Source organism: Pongo pygmaeus, chromosome 2 (genome assembly GCF_028885625.2).
Source record: "Pongo pygmaeus isolate AG05252 chromosome 2, NHGRI_mPonPyg2-v2.0_pri, whole genome shotgun sequence".
Taxonomy (NCBI): Eukaryota; Metazoa; Chordata; class Mammalia; order Primates; family Hominidae; genus Pongo; species Pongo pygmaeus.
The window spans coordinates 102,205,170-102,221,929 of NC_085930.1; the positions used below are offsets into that span (position 1 = coordinate 102,205,170).

At 50.4% G+C, this 16,760-nt stretch overlaps 1 protein-coding gene across 10 annotated transcripts in view; it reads right to left on the reverse strand.

Annotated features, from left to right (window-relative positions):
- Nucleotides 1–392: 392 nt before the first annotated feature.
- The window catches only part of DOCK3 (dedicator of cytokinesis 3), a 739,703-nt gene continuing 723,335 nt past the window's right edge, over nt 393–16,760 (reverse strand). For 4 of the 10 annotated variants that reach the window (XM_054483636.2, XM_054483635.2, XM_054483637.2 and 1 more), the window contains 5 exons: nt 9,991–10,109; nt 8,743–8,830; nt 5,019–5,141; nt 4,383–4,465; nt 393–3,542 (listed from right to left, as the gene is read on the reverse strand). In XM_054483636.2, the coding sequence (XP_054339611.1) occupies nt 3,033–3,542; nt 4,383–4,465; nt 5,019–5,141; nt 8,743–8,830; nt 9,991–10,109 (923 nt within the window). In that variant the 3' untranslated portion in view covers nt 393–3,032. The remainder of the gene's footprint in view (nt 3,543–4,382; nt 4,466–5,018; nt 5,142–8,742; nt 8,831–9,990; nt 10,110–16,760) is intronic. The other 6 variants (XM_054483639.1, XM_054483642.2, XM_054483641.2 and 3 more) reach the window with 3 other exon arrangements.

The window sequence follows — 16,760 nt, forward strand, 5'->3', positions numbered from 1 at the left end:
ACCCGGGCCGGATCATCGGTCAAGGACATGGGGTCGCCTCAGAGTGGGAAGGTGAGGGGCTCGGGAGGTGCCCTTACAAGCTCTGAAGCGTGGCTTGGTGGCTGGCCAGCCTCCTCCTGCCTCCCCGGCTAGGCCCTCGGGCTCCCCGGCTGCCTAGGGGCCTCCTGAGTGGGGTCCCGGGAATCACTAGAGAAGCACTGGAGGATGTTTCCTTTTCGACTGCCCTCCTTTCAAGTGCCCTCCTGGCTGCCTGCCTTGAAGGCAGAATGCGGGAAGGGTTTGCTGTACTCAGTGCAAAAAGGACATGTCTATGGGGCTAAAAAGGGCTTGGAGCCCGGCGACAAGGGTTGGAGAGGGGCACATCCTCTGCTCCCATTCAGTGAATTCAGTGGATCAGTATCACGTATTTATCTTTAATTCACATCACAGCAGTCAAGGAAGTGGGGAAAGGGGGGAAAAAATCAAGTGGCAGATATTTACATCTAAAATTCACATTACTTTTTGGATTTTGAACATGCTAACACAATATATACAGTAAAATACCTCTTGGGACAATGGTACAAATTTTGTTTCCTTTAACTTTGCTTTTCTGCTACAGGTAAGATCATTTTTAAATCACTTTTTTTCTTTAAACATGAATACACAAAAGAAATGGTTAGAAGTTTCCTTGTTTTAAATAAGCACAGAATGCGGGAGGTTAAAAACACATTTATAGTGCTGAATACCAATTGGACATCACACTCTATACATTTTTTGCTCAAATTCCTGTACAAATACACAGCATTCAAATAGGTATTTACAAATAAGCTTGAAAGAATGAAAATCAGTATTTTACAATCTTTTCAAAGGGTTCTCATCTCTGGCCTCCCATTTCCCCTCAGACTGACTAATTCTCCAACAAAAGGGATTTCAGAATGTGTCCTTTTCATTCAGTTAGGGAAAATGGAGAGGGAAAACAAACAGTTTCACCTTGCATAATGCGAAGCCAAATGAACCCATACTCCGCTCCCTACCTCTTGTGCCACCAAGTGGAGAAGGTAGCTGTTCTTATGTGATGACTGCCTTGTCCAGGGATTGACGTTCAGAAGTGCCTTAAAATCTAAGCCCTTCTACCTATGAATCAAATCCAAAACTAACCCCTAACCCCTAACCCTCTAACACCTGTGAACACCAGATGGTCCTCCAGAGATTGAAGCTTGCAAATGAATGTAGGTTGAGAAGCAGGCCAGCCCTTTGAGGGGAGGGCTGCTGTGACTGACCCACATCCTCAGCAGCCTTCCACGCCACTCTGCCTGGAGTGAACCTGGTGGTATCAGAAGGGACCCACACTGGTGATAAACCCCCAGAAAAACCCTGGAGGTAATTTAGACCTCCATCTTTCCCAGTAGGTTATTACCATTTCTGTTAAACAAGCTGGGGTTTGTTTACAAGAGAAAAACACACTGACCATGGCCTTTACTGTCTGGAAAGGGGCAGTGGAGAAGGGACAAGGGGCTCAGGCCCAGGGCCTGGCTGTGGTCACACAGGCCAGCAGAAGAGGAACTGGGGGCAACACGCCTGCCCAACAAGGCAGCCTTGTGACCATCATTAATGTGAACTCGAGCAAATAAAAGAAAAAAATATTTTGTAGGCTTTTTTTTTTTTTAAAGTAACTTAAAAGCACCCTGGTAAAGTACTACTATACCCACCTGACCCTATCCCCCCAAATAATAAACAGAGGAAATCAGTGCCCTGACTTGAATGAGTTTCCTCTAAAGACACCACTGCTCTGCTTTATAGTTTCCCGTAAAGACACCAACAGACTGGGGAGACTGGAGAAACTACCCTCCTGCCAGCCCCGAACCCTGAGTGGTGGTCCCCATGGCTTGGAGTGGGTTGCTGTATGTGGCCGCTTGGGAGATGACAGTTCTACCTGCATGGCTATCTGCTTCCAAAAGGAGAAGCCCCCTCCCACCCTTTTTACCCAGGAGCCTGCTGAACCTGACCACATGTCCTCAGGGCCTGGAAGCCTGGCTGGGCAGCCAACCCCATGGCTCAGAGGTAGTGCTGAAAATCCCTGATTCAGGAGCTGATGGTAGGCATTCTGGACGCTTCTGAAAGCTTCGAGGATTTCCGGCGCCTGCCACACCCCACACTCTTACATCAGTCTCTCTACCACATAGGAAGGGGACCAGCTCCCCCTAGGAGGAAGGTAGCTAGGATAGCCCCTCTGGCTCCATACCTCCACTCAAACCCCAGAGGATGGGAGATAACCCTTGCAGATCCAGTCACCACTGGGGCTCCTGTGGGGCATGAGGTGTTTCAAGAATGGAAGGGAGCAAATGGTCAGAAATAATGTGATGGAGAGAAAAATCCAAGGTGGAGTAGGAGACAGCTGGCCCATTGAACCCTTGCAGTGCCCTGGGCATGCAGTTAGGCCACTCACATGCCTGAGCCAGCAGGTTGGTCCAGCCAGCCCCTCAGTAGCACACTCCTGGATGGAAGAGGGGCAGGTGGGCAGGCATTTGTGCAAAACGGCTTGTGGCCCTTTTTCCACCTGTGACATGTCTATATGGTCTTTGCAATCCCTGAATGCAACCATGAACTCTTCTGTCCATACAGCAAAGGAAGAGGTCCTTAGTGCAATTTCCATTCTGTGCATCTCTACCCTGGAGGGAGGGCCTGGGCTCCCACTCCTGGGCCCTGCAGTGTGGCAAAGTGATTCTGTCTGTGCAATTTCTCCATATAGCTCCACATGGTCCAGAACTGCAGGAGGAAGAAAGCATCTACTGCATAAAGGAAAGAAAGGAAAACCCATAGAAATGGAAATGTAAAAAAATAAAAAGGGAAGCCACAACCCTTCATGCTGCTGTGGCCTCTGTACATGGCAACACATGAGTTCACGGCAGTAGAACGGAGACTTGGGGGTGGTTCTCTCCTGAGTGCCAAGCCTCTCTGGCTCCCTGGGGTGGGGCTGGGGGACTTGCTTTTCAGACCTGGAGTGATTGGCAAGCTGCTTACTGAGGGCGGCATCCCAGCCGCCTCGTTGCCCCTCACTGCTCCCCTCGGCCGTGCTCCCAGGCCATGCGGGCCTGCTCCTCCTTAGCGCTCCCAGGAGGCAATGGAGCCTTGCGGTGCAGGCCTCGAGGCCTCTCAGTCTCTTCACGCAGCAGCACCCCCTCATCGTGCTCCAGGGCCGGCAGGCGCGGGTGGTAGGGCTTGGGTGGCAGCGCAGGCGGGTCCATGGGGTCCTGAGGGATGACGCACCCTGGGGCTGAGTGGCTTCGGCATGGCTGGGCCTTGATGGAGTCCAGGACGGCAGACTCAGAGAGGCTGTAGTGGACAGGGAGGTAGGGTGGCTCAAGATCTTCGTCAGCATTCCAGGCCTGGCTTGGCATGGAGTCCATGGTGTCAGTGCGAGGTGGGGCCTCCGAGGAGTGCCCAAAGTTACTCTCACTCAAGGAGGACACGCCGCTGCTGGCACTGCCGGACAGCGTAGAGTTGCTGCCGTCCAGACCTGACTGGGGGCTTGTGGGGGAGGCTGGGATAGGGTGGAGAGGAGACTGCGAAGGAAAGGGTGGGTATGTTAGAATCCCTCTCTCCAGACAGGCTGACTTGCCCGCCATGGGAACACCAAGAGCCTGCTTAGGAATGAACTTTAACCCTCATCAACAGCATGTTTCTTGTTTCTTCAGCAGCAAGCTCCCAGCTCCTCCCACCACCCCCAAGCCAGTGGAACTCCAGAATCATCTGCATTTCTGTGGCCAAAAAATTGCCCTGCCCTGGCTGCTGGGCATTGGTGCCCCCTGGTCCCAGGTCCCAGGCTGCTGTCGGTGGCTCTGGGATACTGACATAAAGGCTTGGTCATCAGGCCTGTTGAGGGGGGGCAGAAAGAACCCTGGTGGGCCATGGACCAGAGGAATGTATTCTGCTGCTAAAATCTGTGATAGACTCAGTCTTTTCCAATTTGCAGACAAGCTAACAGGTAGGAAATTTTACTCTCCTGAGTTTTTCATAAAGTTCTTGCTTTTACTGAATTCTAGTTTGAAATGCTCTGATCCACCACAGGAACATTTGTTTAGCTAGCGAACTACGGTGTGTTGATACCTTGGTGCTGGCTGAGAGCCCCCAGGTTTCCCAGTGCTCACTGCCCACACACTCTTGGTACTGTGTGTTGTTGTCTGCAGGACCCTCTGATCTCCCTGCCCCCATCACATTTGCTGCAGGACACAAGTGTGCACCTGCAGCTCAAGTGTGGCTCTGGCCACCCCCAGCTTCTGCCAGGCTGGGGAGAGAGGTGAAGGGGAGGGCTCCAGTTCCTCCTGTAGACCCCAAGGGTGGTTCTAGAGCAGACGAGATGACTCATCTCACAGCCTGGTGGGGCTGCCGCTTCAGTACATTACCTTGCGCAGGGTCCGGGCAGGGAGGGCTGGGGGGGTATCACCCAGAGGGTGGTGGAAGGCGTCAAAGTGTAGGGAGTAATGACCTGCAAAGGGAACAGAACCAGAGCCTCAGCGGGGGGCCCTGTACAGGCTTCCTGCCAGCACCATCTTGCTGGGCCAACTGGGCAAGCATGAGAAGAGTCCCTTGGGGACCCCTCAGCATTGAGGGCTATGGATAAACCTCTCTTTACACTGGCTTTCTCCAAAACACAGGCTGCTGGGGTAAAAGAAACTCACTCCACACAGGAAGTCAGAAAAGTTGAGTGCTTCAGAGTCTGTGGAACAGGCCTCAGGCAGCGGCAGCTCTAGCCCACTGCTAGGCGATGAGACAGTCTGGTGAGAAGTGTGCCTGGCACAGTCAATTCCATTGTCTTCGGCCTTCTGGTTGGGATGGCCTTCCTGAGCTAACCTGCTGTACTCGGAAACCTCACTGACCCCAAAGCCCAGCAGGATCCTTCCTGTGGTGGGGGTGTTTTGGCTTTGGCTGAGTCGGCCCAGAGAATGGCTCATCTTCTCAGCTTAGATGGCTGTTGCTGTGGCCCTTGAGCAGAGTCTGAGACCAGGGACTATTGGGGGACCCGCTGGAGGTCTTCTTACCATGCAGCAGGCTTCGGGGAGGCACTGGGGGGGCCAGGATGCTCCCCATATGGGCAGACAGGAAGGGCTGGGCCTCTTGGGCTCCGCTATCCAGACTCCAGCTGCTGGGGGCTGCTGGCACAGCTGAAGGGTGGAAACAGATGGCATGAAGGGAGGTTACTTCTCGAGCCACCCTCTGGGAGAAGTACAGCTTGTGGCTTCTCCAGTGTGCCCCACGTATCCAGCACACATGTGGGGCATGCCAGCACCTGGAACTCAAAACACTGGCCAAGCAAGGCACTGTGGCCCACAGGGGAGAGTGGCCAGGGATTGAAGCTGCTTAAGAGGAGGGCAACAGAGTGAGCTTATGTCTAAAGAGTATTGAGGATGAGACAGCTGAATGTGCAGCAAGGAGTGAATGCCTGCAGCCTCTGGGATCTGCCAGGAGGAGAAGAGAAAACAGGACAGAAGAGTAGAGATGAGAATGAGAGGATATAGAGAGAGCACAGGACAAGAGCTCCTTGCCAAAGTCTAGAGTCAGCTCTCCTACTGCCCAGGCTCAGTGGGAAAAGCAGGGAACAAGGACAGGTACCTGTTGGAAGAAACTGCAGCTCAGATCCAGCTGGACCCACTGCTTCCTAACAGGAGGAGGGAGGGCTGTGGAGCTGATGAGTACCCTTTGGCGTCTACGGAACCCCAGTTCCTAGCACCCACATGCCATGGATGCAGGCGTGCAGTGGGCCCAGGATAAACGGAAGCACAGAGTGCCCTTCTGTGTTAAAGAAGGAGTCCACTGCCAGAATACTGTCCCCTCAGCCACAGTTGAGATGACAGACTTTTCAGGAGGAGAGAGGAATGATGGCTGGACCTTGGGGTCTGAGGGTGCCACTCTGCAGAAGCAGCAGTGGACATGTGAATTCTCTTGGCCAGCTCCTCCTAGAGAACAAATACCAGCAAAAAGAAATATGTCCTTTCTCTGTTGGAGCCAGGCAACTCTCCCCTTTGGGCTATTAGCAGCAGAGAAGCGGCTCACAATCCAGGTGCTGTCACTGGATTTGTTCTAAGGCTGTGGTAGCTACATTGAGCCTGAGGTGGCTGAGGTTTGGGTTCTTCCTGGTCTAGACACAGAGATGGGAATTTCAGGGCCTAATGGGAGCTGAGAGGCTTTGGAAGGGAAGAAGCTAGATCTGTCCTTTGAAAAGGATGTGGCCAGAGGGGCTGGGCCCCCTCAGCTGTCCAGGGATAAGACTGTGACATCCATCATCCTCTTCTTCCTCATTGCTCAGGAACTGGCGTGAGCTTGCAGCAGAATACAGGGTAAAACTCCACTGTCTAAACAGCCTCAGTTCTGAGAATTGCCCCATCTCCTGGTATGGTTGATGGCTGGCGGCAGGAAGGAGGGGTGTGCCAGCGATTGAGTTGCAGGCAAGACACTTAGCTGTTGCCTGAAAGGAGGAAAGAATTCTGCATCTGATGAGCATCAGGTGGATTTCACCAAATAGCCTCCTTAGAGAGCCTGAGCCATCCCAAGAACAGGCCCACTCACCCACACTCTCTACAAGATGCAGCATGAGCTTCTTGGTGCTGAGGCTCGCTGTACCTTCCCCTCTCTGCCAAAAAAAGTACCTTCTCCATAAAAAGCCACCAAAGAAATATCAGGGAATAGGAAGCTTGGAAATGGGTCTGGGCAGCTTCCCTAAAGGGGTTCTGACAGCCCAGGATCTCAGATGCACACCTAGCCCTGGAAGAATTATGGGGTGCAGATGTTCACTCACAAGTGCTCAAAGGAGCTCTAGGGCAGGAAGTCTACGGGAGAAGAAAGCTTACAGGGCTGTAATGGTTTACAAAAGGGTGCCTGCCTGAGTGACTCCCACATAAACCAGAAGCCATCAAGTTTGCCCTGCAGCCTGATGTCTGTGAGCAGTGGGGCCAGTAGACCTTTGCCATGTAGCACAAGTGCACTGGGGCTAGAGGGAAGGCTAATATAGAATGACTTATCCTAGGAAAAGAGGGGTGATCCCAAGTGTATCCTGTCGCCTCCCTCCCTCACCATTAACAACTGTCCAGCACTGGCCTGAGGCCGCCAGTGCATAGCCCATGGTCCTGAAGGCAGGCTTGCCTGATCTGGGAGTCACTACATGGCAAAAAGAGATACCTGTAAGTGAGAGATGTAGTCCTCATGGGACTCAGAACCCTGACGGACAAGAGAATGATGACAAGTATGTACAGTTCCTGCCCTGGAGGATCCAGGAAGAGACTTAGGGAGCTATACTCTGGCCTGTGTGTTGCCACTGGGCAAATGTCTGATTAGCTGCCTTCTAAATGCTAGCCTTGTGGTACGGCTATGCTTGCTCTGGGCTCAGCCTCTGTTCTGAGACAACCCTCCTTTCCTTCCACACCTAGGGGTGGGCATGTCCAGCTCCTTGATGTAGTCGTAGTCTGGCCTTGGCCTGAGGCGCTAATGTGTCTGGTTGGGCTAGGGTCCTGGTCTGGCCACCAGCACTTGTTTGAGCTCTAAGCCTGTCTAGACTCTTGGCTACTTCTGACGTTGCTCTGCATCTCAGCTGAAGAAATGCCACTGTGGATTCTGGCCCTCCAGGCGAAAAGGGCACTCTGTTTTGGGTCACAGGTGCACAAGTCCAAGAAGCTGCATGTTTTCGGGATATACAACCTTGAAGCTATGATGGCATCTTCAGCCAGTCTCCAGGCCCTTTGTGGCGGGGCACCCAGCTTCAGTGCCCATCAGTGTTTTGTCTCTTTAAAGAGGACACAGAGGTATGTCCTCCATGATGAGCAAAGGCAGAGCATAACAGTGGGGACAGCACATAGCACTTGATGAACAGATACGATGATAACGTGATGATGACAGCTTTGGAGGGACGTGTTCTGATGGAATAGGGGATGACAGGTTGTATTGGTGGGAACTGAATATGCCCTAAACTCCAATACATGGAGCAGCTAGGCAGAGAACCTGTGAGGAGAGGGGCGGATATGAGGCCAGGTTCTGGGTGGCAGGAAGGCTCAGCACTTAGTATTACTCTGTTAAAATTAACTCAGATCTCCGTGTCTGAGGTCTGAGTCTGCTTCTTCCATCGGCTTGCAGAAGCAGAACACAGGGTAAAATCCCCACTCTCTAAACAGCCACATGTCTAAGGAGGATTGCTCAGTCTCACAGTACGGTTGGTGGCCTTGCAATAAAAGATGGATTCACAGCAGCTGCTGGCCAGAGTGGCTACAGGAGGACTGGACTCCTTTGGGGCACCCTGGGCTTCACTTGGAGAAGCCTGTCTTTGGGAAATAGCATGTCTTTCCCCTTCCTCTTGGGGCTTGTTTGGCCACGGCCTGTTCTGAGCTCCAAGGAAAGATCCCTGAGGGCCCAAGCTGAGAGGGACCAAAGGGGCCACAAGGCCTGCTGAATTCTAGGGGTGGCTGGGAGGAGTCTAGGGAAGTAGTTGTCTACAGTTTGCACACAGAAGCCCAAGTTTCCATAAAGGTGGGCTCAGGGCAGGAGGCAGCTGGGACCTCTTTGAGGGCAGGCCCTGAGGAAGGAGGTATACAGGATATAAACCTTAGCATCAAGCCAGACATTGGTTAAATAGCACAAGAACTAGTCAGAATTCTGGACAGACAGACAGACCTGAGTGTTGAAGTATGGCTTAGCCCTGGCCAGCTGGTACTCAGGGACAAGAGTCAGACACTCAGGATGGGGACAGACATGAGGGGAAGGCCACCTGGGGAACAATACCTTTTTCAGCCACAGACAGATTGGGATCACTGCAGGGTTTGCAGGCTCCGACCACTTGCTGGAACAGGGCTCGCTGGAAATTCGGCGGCTGAAGGAAGGAGATAAACATTATAGCGAGTGAAAACAACCAGTTATATCTTGGAAGGTAGTGTTATGGGCCACAAGAGACAGGACACTACAAGATCAGACAGGGAAAACAAAGCAGTGGCACAGCTCACACTTGAGATATACTGAGACCTCCAGGCCAGCCCTAGGAAAGACTGTCCAGGGTGTCTGGTTCTCAATGCTTCTATACACAATATTTGCGATACCATCCTCCAGTATCTGGCTAGGACCCAGGCTGTCTTATGTAGGGCCAAGAAACAGAACATAGCTACCTGGGAGCATCGGTATGCATCCTTTTTTCTGGCCAGAGAGATCCCCACTTCCCCATGAGCACTGACAGGTTTAGCCTCCTGGAGAGGCCCTGCACAGGCCTGTGCTAGCACCGAAGGTAGAGAAAAGGACAGTATCAAGCCTAGAGTCACAGACAGGACTTGCTGTTTTGATGGGCAGCTGCCAAGCAGACCTCATCCCTCTGCCTGGCAGAGCCAATCATGCACAGGGAGGTACCACTAAGAAACTCCTGGCATTCTGAGGCTAGGTAATGGTCACTGAGAGGTGACTTTTATGGACCCTGATAGAAGGGCAGGGGCAGACTGCCCAAGGGAGGGAGTTAATCCCTACAGCTTCTTCATCAAGGTCCCCAGCAGAGCATTTGGAGAGCTGTGCAAATGGCATGTAGAACAGCCCCAGCAGGTAGTGAGGGACTTCAGTTGGATGGATGAATAAAAGAGGCAGAGTTTGCTCCAGTGAGGATGCCCCACAAATAGGGAGGAAGAACATCTTCCAGACCAATGTGTCCACCACTGCCTTCTCAGAACAGGCTGCAAAGAACCAATTAACTCTGCTAGACTGTTTAGGGATGAGGAGTCCAGGAATCTGGTGGGAAGGACAGATAGCTACATGAGCAATGCTGGTTCCAACGGTGGTTCCTGCCACCATTCTACTCATGCCTACACTCTGTCTGGATTGCTGGTCCTCAGGTTCACTGCACTCCACATCCAGGAGCCCAGCAGCCTTTTGCGGGATTTTACAGCGGAATGAGAGAGGCATGTAGGACAATGCAGAAGGCCCAGCAAATGCAAGGAGGGAAGCACAGGCTAACACACTTGCAGCAGAGGACAGTCAGTGTGGTGGGTCTATTACCTGTCCGTTCTCCAGGATGGCTGCTGGATACATGGCACTGCTTGGGCGGTCCCGGTATGTGGGCAGCAACAACATCATTTCACGGGCATGGCGGTACTTATCTGGCAGAGAGGGAGAGCCTGTAACCAAGTGAGAACAATCAAGCACAGATGACAAGCCACAGATGGAGGGTCCAGCAGTCAAGCGTCCTCAGGACTAGGGAACCAGAGTAGGTGTCCCTTGCAGTTAGGGTGAGGATGAACTCAGCAAGCACAGGAGGAATGAAGCAGAGCCTGGTTGTTAGATGGTGGCAGTGGCTGCACCTCATGTCCCAGCCAAGGCTGACATACGGCAGGCTGGTGAGATGCAGATCCGCTGACAGAGCCCCCACCATGCTCAGAAGCAGAGGGTGAGGAGAGTTAAGAACTGGAGCAGGGTGGCTAGGAGCTCCCTGCATCCAGCACTATCAGGAAATGGGTGTGGCCTGTATGCTGGGCTCTCCTGGGGAACAGGCCAGTTTGCAATGGAGACACTCACACAGAGACAGAGACACTCAGATAACATAGCCACACTGTTATTACTTGACATACTGTGTCTTTATGCACTTACCTTCTCCTGACACCACTGGCCCTGTTCTCACCTGGCTCCCTACCAACTTTTCTCAGAGGCTTCTCCCTCCCAGATTCTAGGTCCCAGCACCTGGCCTCTGCCTTCCTGCCAGTCCTACTGCAGCCCTAGAGCCAGGCTGGCTGGGGGCCAGGGCTCTGCACACAGGTTGCTCTCCGGGGTTTTGCTCTGTGACACTTGCCCTTCCGTGAACTCAGGGTTCATGGAACTAATGTGGAAATTATGGGGCTTTAACTCAGGCTCTTTAGTTGACTTGACTCAAGTTCTACTCCTGTGAGGCCTCTGCAGTGATTTCCCCTAGTCTGAGGGACTGTTATGGAGGCCACACCATGCCACATGTGGTGTGACTCAGTCCCCATGGATTCAGGCCATAGCCATAGGTCCAGGAACTTGTCAACCCATGGTCCTTGAGAAGATCTTCCACAGAAGCAGTAAGAGTAACTTGCTGGCTTTCCTGGGGGAATGGGTAATTTGGAAGGCCCTCCAAATGTGCTCATTGTACCAGATACCCGCATATCCATGAGAAACCACTGGGGGAATTGGAGCCCCCTCACAGGAGGATCACCTGGACCTCAAGCCTCTGCCTGGCTCTTATGGTTGAAACCCCTCTCTGGGGTGTCCTCTGAGTGAAGTTGGGTAGTTTAGACCAACCCATGGGCTCCAGCTGAATCTGCAGCTGGGGTCAATCTGCAGCTCCTAGAGGCTCTGTGTCTCTGGAACTCAGGGTCTCTGGGGCTTTCTTTTGAGTGTGCAGTGCCAGCACTGTCAGGACACAGCTAAAAATACGTCTTCTTCAGCCAGCTTGCCACAGGAGTCCTTGAGAAATTCCTCTTGTATTCATTTCAGTCCAAGAAGATGAAGCTAAAATACTTTGAAGAAGTCAGCATAATAAATACCAGTAATGTAACTTTTTCCACAGTTGGTCTGAGTGATCCTGTTTGTAGAACCTCAGGGCTGGCTTTAAGACCCAGTTGTTAAAAAATGTCCTTTCACTTGTAAGAGAATGACTAAAATATGATTTTTTAAACTCGACCTGAATTGCTATTTTGTGATTTTACTGGTTTCTATGTTCTCTTTTAGAACCTGTACTCTTAGGCAACCTCAAGAAGATGGCTATGTAAAGAGAAATGAAAAAAGCACCTATTCTCACTGACCGATATAGTGCTTTCCCAGCAAGAAGCTCTCAGAATGCTTCCTGAGCATTGCAGCCCATAGCTCTAGACAGGACTACTCTCTGTTCAGTATGCACCGAAAAACACACAGCACCTTTAGACCAACTCAGTAACATCAAACCCATATCTAATGCCCATTCCACACCAAGCAAGTGATTGGAACCTGGTATACTGTCTTGCTCAGGTTGTCCATGGTCTCTCACCTCATGGAGCTCACAGCCAGCCTGGCTCATAAAGAAAACCCCACATCTGCATACTCAATATCCTGATCCGTGTGACGAGGTTAGGATGGAGATACAGAAGCCTGAAGGCTGTAGCCAGGGCTCAGGGGCTCTGCTGAAGATTCAGACTCATGTTATGGTGGTCTCTCTGGGCTATGGTGGCCACAAAGGGGTGCTCTGTGCCACCACTAAAATTTTTAACTCTACCACTTCACTTCCCTCCCCCTGCCCTCTGCCCTGGGCAGCCAATCCCATGGTAGGTGAAGGTGATGGTTACTTTTCATGAAAACATTTGAACAACACAAGGGTTTCTGTGTTCATGGGACTTCTGAATTATGTGAGTTGTAGTCTAGTAAACCCCAGTGTCAACGAATTACTTAAGGATTATTCAAAATCCCTGTTTCCTAGCTCCAATCAGCCTTTTGATCAGCAGGGGGAGCTGTCAACTCACAAGAGTTTAGGTGAAAAAAGCACCTATTCTCACTGACCGATATAGTGCTTTCCCAGCAAGAAACTCTCAGAATGCTTCCTGAGCATTGCAGCCCACAGCTCTAGACAGGACTACTCTCTGTTCAGTATGCACCGAAAAACACACAGCACCTTTAGACCAACTCAGTAACATCAAACCCATATCTAATGCCTATTCCACACCAAGCATGTGATTGGAACCTGGTATACTGTCTTGCTCAGGTTGTCCATGGTCTCTCACCTCATGGAGCTCACAGCCTGGCTCATAAAGAAAACCCCACATCTGCATACTCAATATCCTGATCCGTGTGAGGGGCCTTGCAGGCCATTCCTCTCAGACATTTCCAAAGCAACAGGAATCACAGCAATGTCGATGGGTATGGCAAGGAAGACCACTGGTCTCATGACCACTCTTGGGAGTGGGGGAAGTAACCCCAATGCAAAGGACTTCCCTCAAGATCACCTTTACGAAAGCTTTCCTCTCCCTGGTAATACCAAACACAAACTTCAAACAGAGTGGACTGTTTCCTCCCTTCTTTGCTCAGAGTGCATCTACTGCAACACCTATTACATACATTTGAAAGTATCAGTCTTTCTCTATGATGCCATGTCATACAGACCCTTCTATTTTGTCTCCCAGGGCCTAATACTGTGCTTGATAGATGTAGGACCTGCACCTTCCTCCAGATGAGCCTGCACATGGATTGTATGGAAGTTGTGGTCTAGAAGGGACTTGCTTTCTTTCTTACTGCCTCTGATCTTGTCACTATTCTCTTTGGGCCCAGTTGTTTATTTTTGCACTTAATGTTTACCCCCAAAAGGGAAGGGGCTTCTCTCAGCCTTCCTCTGTGTGATATTCTTGAGTTTGGCCATTGTGACAGCTCATCTCAAAAATGGTGACCATCAACACCTACCGTCCCAAAACACACACGCCATTCCTTACAACATGAGGTGTAATCTCATTCCTCTTTCTGGTATCTGGGTTGACATTAGTGACTTGAGAAGACAACAGAAATGTGGGGACTTCCTGGGACATCCAAGGCTGGGTAAAAAGGAGCCTTAAGGCTTCTTCCTGGGTCTCTTGGAATGCTTTCTCTGGGGAAAATCAGCTGCCATGCTGTGAGAAGCCTAAGTCACAAGGAAAGGTCATATGTAGGAGCTCAAGTTGACAGCCCCAGTCGCACCCCGAGCTGACCACCAGCATGAATTGCCAGCCATGTATGTGAGCCATCTCGAATATCCAGCCCAGCTGAGCTTTTAAATGATTCCAGCCAGTGTCATCTGACACCAAGTGAGAATTGCTCAGTGAGCCCTGTAAACCCACAGAATAAGAGATGATAATAGATTGTTTTAAGAAGTTTTGGGGGTGGTTTATTACGCAGCAACAGATAACCAAGGCATTTGAAGTAAAAATGAGTTATTTCCAAACAAGGAGAAGATAATTTCTCTCTATTCAGCACTGACATAGTGCACCACCTGTCCCCAAGGCAAGAGCCATGCAGGTTCCTCACTGAGCATTCAGTAAAAGCTTGATAGGTGAATAAATCAGTCAACGGCTGGAAGGAAAAGGTGGTAACCGCCAGCCTGTGAGGTCCCCAATAGCAGAGCCTGCTTATTCCTCCTCTTTCTTCTTTTCAGGACACTAAGTATTTGGAACAGCCTAGAGGAAGTGTCTGACCAATGTCAGAGTGCAATTGAGTTCAAATGTCCATCCTTGGTTGCCTTCCGTGTTTATCAGTCATCATGATTCAGAGATCTGTCCTCAGCAAGAATACCAGATAAAGTCTTAGATATGTCAGAACATATCTTAGAGACACTTTAGGTTAGGGAAAAAAACAAAACCAGAAGGGATTACAGAATCTGTTTCTGCAGCTCTATTCAGGACTATTTACCTGAAGACACTGTAAATGCCAACCTCAACTGTGGCATTCATAGCTCAGGGTTTCTTTTCTTCTTATTCCCAAGGCCGTCTTTCAGTGTGCCTTCTTGATAACACATATCACTGCTCCTTCTCTATGTCTGCAGCCTTCACATACTGACAAATCTTCAGCATGCACCAATCTTTTGGTTCATTTGTCCTATTTAGTACTAGAAATGTCTGCTTTCAAATGCTGGCTCCCCTTTTCTGACCTCAGAGTCCATGCTAGGGAGGCAATATGGGCAGTGGAATGGGCATGAGAGTGAGGGCTGGTGAGTGTAAAGATCTGTGCACCAAACTTAGCTTGGCCATGAACTGGCTAGGTGGCCTTAATTCCCTTGCCCTGGAAATGAGGGCTTGTTCTGAATACTTCAGGTGAAGTCTGACTGTGCCTGCTGCAACCTTACTCCACTTCCCTCCACAATCTGCCAAGGCTTTTCCCAGGTGGTCACTGCATCTTTTCACTGTGCCATACAGCCATCACTCCTACTGTGGGCTTCTCTCCATCACTCCTACTGTGGGCTTCTCTCCATCACTCCTACTGTGGGCTTCATGGGTTTGTGTGCTTTGGAGAGCTTCTTTTCTTAATGACTTCCCATGTCATACATTTGTGGTATTACACCAAACAGACGTAGATTTTCACATAGTCCCGTATTTCTAGGAGGCTTTGTTCATTTCTTTTTACTCTTTTTTCTCTAAACTTCTCTTTTTGCTTCATTTCATTCATTTGATCTTCAATCACTGATACCCTTTCTTCCAGTTGATCGAATCGGCTACTGAAGCTTGTGCATGCATCACGTCATTCTCATGCCATGGTTTTCAGCTCCATCAGGTCATTTAAGGACTTCTCTACACTGTTTATTCTAGTTAGCCATTCATCTACTCTTTTTTCAAGGTTTTTAGCTTCTTTGCAATGGGTTCAAACATCCTCCTTTAGCTCGGAGAAGTTTGTTATTACCGATCGTCTGAAGCCTTCTTCTCTCAACTCGTCAAAGTCATTCTCCATCCAGCTTTGTTCCATTGCTGCGAGGAGCTGCGTTCCTTTGGAGGAGAAGAGGTGCTCCGATTTTTAGAATTTTCAGCTTTTCTGCTTTGGTTTCTCCCCATCTTTGTGGTTTTATCTACCTTTGGTCTTTGATAATGGTGACGTACAGATGGGGTTTTTGTGTAGATGTCCTTTCTGTTTGTTAGTTTTCCTTCTAACAGTCAGGACCCTTAGCTGCAGGTCTGTTGGAGTTTGCTGGAGGTCCACTCCAGACCCTGTTTGCCTGGGTGTCACCAGTGGAGGCTGCAGAACAGCAAATGTTGCTGTCTGATCCTTCACTCTGGAAGCTTTGTCTCAGAGGGGCACCCTGCCATATGAGGTGTCAGTCGCCCCCTACTGGGAGGCTCCTGGGGGGTCAGGGACCCACTTGAGGAGGCAGTCTGTCTGTTCTCAGATCTTAAACTCTGTGCTGGGAGAACCACTACTCTCTTCAAAGCTGTCAGACAGGGACGTTTAAATCTGCAGAAGTTTCTGCTGCCTTTTGTTCAGCTAGGCCCTGCCCCCAGAGGTGGAGTCTACAGAGGCAGGCTGTTTACCTACTCAAGACGCCTTCCCGCAGCCTCACTGCCTCCTTGCAGTTTGATCTCAGACTGCTATGCTAGCAGTGAGAGAGGCTCCGTGGGCGTGGGATCCCCTGAGTCAGGCACAGGATATAATCTCCTGGTGTGCCCTTTGCTAAGGCCATAGGAAAAGTGCAGTATTAGGGTGGGAGTGTCCCGATTTTCCAGGTACTGTCTGTCACGGCTTCCCTTTGCTAGGAAAGGTGACTCCCCGACCCCTTGCACTTCCCGGGTGAGGTGATACCCCGCCCTGCTCTGTGGGCCACACCCAGTGTCTGACAAGCCCCTATGAGATGCACCCAGTACCTCAGTTGGAAATGCAGAAATCACCTGTCTTCTGCATCACTCACGCTGGGAGCTGCAGACTGGTTCTGTTCCTATTCATGATGGGGAGAATGGAACCAAATTGGAAAACACTTTTCAGGATATTATCCAGGAGAACTTCCCCAACCTAGCGAGGCAGGCCAACATTCAAATTCAGGAAATACAGAGAACACCACAAAGATATTCCTCGAGAAGAGCAACTCCAAGACACATAATTGTCAGATTAACCAAAGTTGAAATGAAGGAAAAAATGTTAAGGGCCGCCAGACAGAAAGGTTGGGTTACTCACAAAGGGAAGCCCATCAGACTAACAGCTGATCTCTCAGCAGAAACTCTACAAACCAGAAGAGAGTGGGGGCCAATATTCAACATTCTTAAAGAAAAGAATTTTCAAACCAGAATTTCATATCCAGCCAAACTAAGCTTCGTAAGTGAAGGAGAAATAAAATCCTTTAC